Genomic DNA, 6,695 nt, shown 5'->3' on the forward strand with positions numbered 1-6,695 from the left:
ATGAAAAAGTGAAGAAATTGGAAGTTTCAGAAATTAATACTTTGAGTGGCCAAACAAAAGTGTGTTGCATTTATTTTTCATATAATTCTGGAGACAATTTACGGTTCTGCACATCATGTTTTGTTGATGGCGTTCGCGATACAGTTACAGAAATATTTGCAGTGCGCAAACACATCACCGAAAGACACGATGTGATTGATGGTGTATTTTGTTCAAACTGTAGAAACCCCGTCTACCAAATAACACCATGTAATCTGTGTCCAATATGTATGCACTAATATGACATATTTAAAACAGAATTCTTATATACGGTACAAAAACTTCATCCAATACACTATACAAGATAAAAAGAAGCAGGAAGAATGTAATAACGATATGTGTGTGTGTGCGTGTGTGTGCGCATGTGGAAGACAGAAGAGCTATAAAAAAGTTCAAATCAGAACATTCTATAATTTAGTCGAAGACAAACAGAGTGGACGCCAGACTGCTGATACCAATCATAGGTCTATAAGTCTATTATTGTATCAGATAAAGAAAGGCATACACTTAGGCAAAGTCCACAACGAGTTGATATGAGTTTAAGACTCAGGAATGTGTTTAATAGTTCGTCGAGGAAGTTTCCCGAATTTTGATAATGGCATGTATTTATGAAAGAGTTAAGGGCTATAAAATGTTCAAAGCAGAATATTCTATAATTTAGTCGAAGACGAGCAAAGCGCGCAGTTACAGTGTGTTTACAACGTTTTGCTAGAAAAATGGCAGAATCATCATTATCATCATTATCAACCGTAGAACGTGAACTGCAGAACCAGGCCGCTCAATTAGGCTCGCTAGACGAATACCTCGCATGGGAACAAAAGTGCGACGAGTGTCTCGAGTCGTTGGAACAGCATAGCCGAGCCAAACAACCACGACTATCGGTTGGTTCAGCGCACTCGATGGTTGCTCGTATAGCGCAACTCGAGGGTTTAAAAAATACTTTGCGCAGACGTTTTGTATACGCAGGTGCCGGACATTCGACACTTGTTTGGCGAGAAATCGATACAGCGTTCAATAGTCGCATATCAACCGGGGCGATTGTAAATACAGACTATATCGACCCTCTTCGATTCCTCCAAGATGTGAAGAATATCGTGCTCGAGCATGTGCGAAGCGTTATGAAGAGACATGGTAGCATAAAAGTGAATACTGTGTTCAACGGTGAATTTGTGGCAGGTAATAAACGCGCGAACAAGAGCATTAATACGAGGAACGTTGAACTTTTTTTCACATCCGATCTAGACAATTGGTTCGCGATGCGTGTTATCGAACCCACCTTAGCGTCCATGGAAGAATTTCAGGAACGAGATAGCGGGTGGACACTCTCGCGCATACTCAATCTGACCGTTAATGTTAACAAGTACAATCCATTACATTCGAGATGTCATATCGAGTTACCGCGCGAAATAAAAATGAAGCGGGCTATAATCAACGTGCAATCTATGGACAATGCATGTTTCGCATGGGCAGTGGTTGCAGCGTTATGTCCAGCCGACAAACACGCAGATCGTCAATCTTCGTACCCACACTATACATCGGTTTTGAATATGCAGGACATTGAATTTCCAATGCGCATAAATCAAATTAAAAAGTTTGAACGGTTGAACGATATCTCGGTCAACATTTATAGTGTGGAGAAGAGATATGACAACGCGACAAAGAAAGAAGGAAACGTGGTCGCACCTATACGTCTTACGGAACAGAAAATGGAGAAGCATGTCAACCTGCTGCATATCCCAGATCCGCGAGATGATGATAACACTGGGCACTTCGCGTGGATCAAGAATTTGTCCCGACTCGTCAGCTCACAACTGAGCAAAAAGGAACACAAAAAACATATTTGCGACCGGTAAGTATACACAAAGAACGCAATGTATAATGTGACATATACTAATAACAAATAATGTTTTTCCAGATGTCTACATTACTTCAGCTCGAGCGAGAAGCTGGAGAACCATACCGTCGACTGTCAAAAAATGAATAACTGTGCCATCATCTTGCCAAACGATGACAACAAATGGCTCAGCTTCACCAACTACTGCAGGAAGGAGCGGATCCCGTTTATAATTTACGCCGACTTGGAATGCATCCTGGAGAAGACACCGAGGGAAGAACAAACGAGTTCGTATGCGTATCAACATCATAGCGTATTTAGTATAGCATATTACGTTCGATGTTCCTACGACGAGTCATTATCCGCGTATCGATGTCGTCGCGATCGGGATTGCATCTCATGGTTTGTCAAAGAACTTGAAGAACTGGCACATCGTGTAAAGGATATTTTGTCCGCAAATGTCCTCATGGAAACTTTGTCGAAAGAATAGTGGGAGACATTTCAAAACGCTATGCTGTGCCATGTGTGCGAGAAATCATTCGCAAAGGATGATACACGCGTGCCCGATCATTGCCACCTGACTGGACGGTACAGAGGTCCCGCGCATTCCAATTGCAATCTAAATTATCAAGACAGTTATTGCATTCCCGTGGTCTTTCACAACTTATCCGGTTATGATTCACACTTTATCATCAAAGATATAGCAACCGCGTTCGAAGGTTCAATCACTGTACTACCGATAACCAAAGAGAAATATATTTCATTTACAAAGACTGTAGGAAACATGATGGATAGTAAGAATAAATGGAAAAATTGTATACAATTGCGGTTCATCGATTCGTACAAATTTCTCAGTAGTAGTCTCGGTAAATTGGCGTCTTTTCTCGACAACGACAAATTAAAAATTGTTCGGTCCGAATTTTCAAATTTGTCCGACAAGGATTTTAATTTATTGACGCGAAAGGGGGTCTTTCCGTACGAATACCTTGATTGCGCGGACAAGCTGCAGGATCGGTGTTTACCGCCGCACGAGTCATTTTACAATTCGTTGACGGGTGACACGGTATCTGAGAGCGATTACGCGCACGCCACGAACATCTGGCAACGGTTCGCCATTCAAACTTTAGGTGAATATAGCGACTTGTATCTGAAGATTGATGTCTTGTTGCTGGCCGATATTTTTGAAAATTTCCGCAATAGTTGTATCAAAAGTTATGAGTTAGATCCCGCGTATTATTACACTTTGCCTGATTTTACGTGGGATGCTATGTTGAAGCATACGGGCGTTAATTTCGAACTGCTCACTGATATCGATATGGTCATGTTCATCGAGCGCGATATTCGCGGTGGCCTCAGTTAATGTTCCGGTAGATATGCAAAAGCCAATAACAAGTACATGCAGTCTTACGATCCATTGCAACCATCATCATACTCGATGTACTTCGATGTAAATAATTTGTATGGTTGGGCAATGTGTCAACAGTTGCCATACGCCGAATTTCGATGGGTCGATGATGTATCGAATTTCGACGTATCATCAATCGCACTAGATTCACCTATAGGTTACATTCTGGAGGTTGACTTAGAGTATCCGCAACATCTGCACGACGCACACACTAACCTACCGTTCTGTCCGACGCGGGGCAAACCGCCAAACAAAAAGCAGGACAAGCTTCTCGTAACCTTATGCGATAAGCAGCGTTATGTGATTCATTATCGCAACCTGCAGCAGTGCACGCGTCACGGTCTTCGTATTGGAAAGATACACTCAAATATACTCAAATTTGCTCAATCTTCATGGCTCCGCGATTATATCGAACTTAATACGCAGTTTAGAACACGCGCGACAAACGATTTCGAGAAAAATTTGTACAAATTGATGAACAACACGGTGTTCGGTAAAACTATGGAAAACGTTCGCAATCACGTAGACGTAAAACTATTGACAAAATGGGATGGACGATACGGTGCTGAAGCAAAGATTGCGAGACCAAATTTTCATAGCAGAAGTGTCTTTTCGGAAAATTTAATCGCCGTTGAGCTACGTAAACTTGAGGTGAAATTCAACAAGCCGATCTATGTGGGTATGTGTATCCTTGACATATCCAAGATCTGCTTGTACGAATTTCATCACGAGTACATGTCTCCTCTGTATCAGAACAGATGTAAAGTAATGTACACCGATACTGATAGTTTAATCTACCATATCCAATGCGATGATATTTTCGAGCACATGAAACGTGATATTTCTAAGTTTGATACGAGTGATTATCCCGCTGATAATGCGTACGGTATACCACTTGTCAACAAAAAGGTACCAGGTCTGATGAAAGATGAAAATAACGGAGCGATTATGACGGAATTCGTCGGGCTCAGAGCAAAGATGTACGCGCTAAAGGTAGACAGCAAAAATGACACGAAGAAGGCGAAAGGTGTGAAGACCAATGTCGTAGCGCGAACTATAACGTTTGATGATTATATGCAGTGTCTGAGAGATGAGGTCAAAAAGTAACGTCGTCAGTCATGCATACGATCCAAAATGCACAAAGTCTACACCGTCTCCGAACTGAAAACTGCTCTGAGTCCGTATGATGACAAACGGTATATCGTACCGAATTCAACAGACACTTTACCATGGGGACATTACAGGATACAATTGTAAACTAAAAAGCGATCATTGTGCATATATGTATATTGTAAAATGAAAAGCGATCATTGTACATATATTTGTTTGTAAGAAATATTGTTAACTATAATAAAAGATGGTTTATTACAAGCTGTTTATAATAGGATATTGTAATATAAAAGTGTTTATAACAAAGAATTGGTTACAATACATTTTCTTTGTGTATCCAAGAGTTGTGCGAATTATCAAACCCCAACCATTTCACTAAAACCTTGTCGCCGCTTTTTTGCAACACCTTTTCCACGAGATAAACGTCAGGATTAGCAGCGCGATGCAGTTCGTATTCGTAAAATCCTCCGGCAATAGACTTTCCGCGAGAATCCTCGAGCAGATAGGTCGCTGGATTAGTTATCTGCACTTTGACGATTTTAAACACTTCGGTTGTCCAATTCGGTGTATAGCCTTTTTCAAAGATGGTTTTGAATTTGCTCACGCGTACCAGATCACCCACTTTGAATCTCGCAGGCGCAGCGATCTTTACGTTGTTGTAGACTGTGTGTAGGAGCTTATCAGCGATTTCGGGTGTCACATCGATAGGACGCATGCCGATAGTTCGATGTTTCCGTGTGTTGTACTCCATGATAAGGTGTGGTAACGAGTCGATCCATTTGTATGTTCCATTCAACGTAAACATTTTCCACATGTCGTTCTTTAACGTGCGGTTGAATCGTTCCACAACAGATGCCTTCATTACCGAGTACGTAGAATAATGATTGATACCGTGTTTTTAAGGAATTTCTGCAGATCCGCATTATAAAATTCTTTTCCCTGGTCCGTTTGCAAATTTTTCGGACATCTTCCAGATTCTTGAAATATCCTGGCGAACACTGCCACTGCTTCTTTACCGCTCTTGCTCTTCATCGGTACAGCCCACGCATATTTGCTCAACACATCGATAATAGTGAGTATATAGTGGTAGCCTCTATTGAATCGCGAGTAAGGACGCATCTCTACCAAGTCAGCTTGCCAAAGATCATCGTATCCGCGCACTATGACGGTCTACGGAGAAAATATCTTCTCACTGGAGCGTGCAACTCCTCCACCAACCGATGCTTTTCGTTACCGATGAGCTGCTTCTCTGAACTTTTCTTCTTTTTGTTAAATTTTGATGATTGCTTCGCCATTGCAGCTTGTGATGATCCGTCTCTCGCTATGTTGATACTATATGTCAATTTAACTGTAATATTCTACTTTTAAATTTCCCCTGATTTCTTTATCTCTGAGCGTGTCCAGTCTAAAATTATGGTATTGATACAGTAGTCTATCTCTCCATTCTAAGTAAATATAAAAACTATATCTTATCATTTTGAAAAAGATAAGTAATTGTAGACCTTTTACGTCTGCGCATCACCATCCCCACTACTTTCTCTATTCTCTACGGGGAAAGACATACGGTGTTGAGACTGGCGAAGCATTCAAGCTTCGTTGCTCCTACTTGCAGCATAGCTAGTTCTCGTTATTACAAGTTCTTTACAAGTTATTAACAAGTCCTTGGAAGAAAAATGTTCGGCGCTAACGTGGACACCGCTCTCAAGAAGACGTCGAAAAAGACGAGCAGTCTCTCTACAGAAGTGGGAAACGACCGTAACATGCTTCTATGTACGACGTACGCGCTCAACAATTCGGACACTAAGAGGATGCAGGTTGGATTGCGCACCACGTACGACATGGGTCCATTTGAGCCAACGATCAGGATCATGGGGAACACGTCTTCAGGAATTCTCCTTGATTTGAATACGTGGGAGAAGTTTAAAGATATTATACCCTCTGCAAATTCTTATTTGTGTGGGGAAAATAAGAATACACCAACCCTATCATCATCAACAATATCAGCATCAACTTTACCTCAGCGTACGGTGCACGAGCTGTAATGGTGAGTCAGCGAAAAATGCTGGACGAGAGCGGACCTGCGAAGAAGACATCGGAGGAGTCTACGCATCTGAAGCAACCGCCGCTGAAGAAGCATAAGCTGTATACGGAGAATATTATAATGCAGAAGACATCTTTCGATGGTCTGCAAACTGTCACAAAATGTATCGATGCTAGATACGAACATTTACAAGCGGTTGCCGTCTTGTGAGTAATTGCAAATATATTTTAGTAGGCGAAATAGAACTTAATCTCACGAAGGAAGGT

The 6,695-nt window shown here is 41.4% G+C and overlaps 3 protein-coding genes across 3 annotated transcripts; 2 read left to right on the forward strand and 1 right to left on the reverse strand.

Annotated features, from left to right (window-relative positions):
* The first annotated feature begins 396 nt into the window (after positions 1 to 396).
* On the forward strand, positions 397 to 1,908 carry LOC112590503 (uncharacterized). The gene has a single exon (XM_025307201.1). The coding sequence runs from the start codon at positions 756 to 758 to the stop codon at positions 1,890 to 1,892; it is 1,137 nt and encodes a 378-aa protein (XP_025162986.1). The 5' UTR covers positions 397 to 755; the 3' UTR covers positions 1,893 to 1,908.
* A 99-nt stretch (positions 1,909 to 2,007) lies between these two features.
* LOC112590504 (uncharacterized) lies at positions 2,008 to 2,374 on the forward strand. The gene has a single exon (XM_025307202.1). It carries the CDS (start codon positions 2,016 to 2,018, stop codon positions 2,361 to 2,363), a length of 348 nt encoding a protein of 115 aa, XP_025162987.1. The 5' UTR covers positions 2,008 to 2,015; the 3' UTR covers positions 2,364 to 2,374.
* A 2,327-nt stretch (positions 2,375 to 4,701) lies between these two features.
* Positions 4,702 to 6,003, reverse strand: LOC112590500 (uncharacterized). The gene is made up of 4 exons (XM_025307199.1): positions 5,953 to 6,003; positions 5,280 to 5,558; positions 4,999 to 5,208; positions 4,702 to 4,911 (listed from the first exon to the last, which is right to left on the reverse strand). Exons 1-4 carry the CDS (start codon positions 6,001 to 6,003, stop codon positions 4,702 to 4,704), a joined length of 750 nt encoding a protein of 249 aa, XP_025162984.1.
* Positions 6,004 to 6,695: the final 692 nt, after the last annotated feature.

Source organism: Harpegnathos saltator, unplaced genomic scaffold, assembly GCF_003227715.2.
Source record: "Harpegnathos saltator strain DR-91 unplaced genomic scaffold, Hsal_v8.6 scaffold837, whole genome shotgun sequence".
NCBI classification, from domain to species: domain Eukaryota; kingdom Metazoa; phylum Arthropoda; class Insecta; order Hymenoptera; family Formicidae; genus Harpegnathos; species Harpegnathos saltator.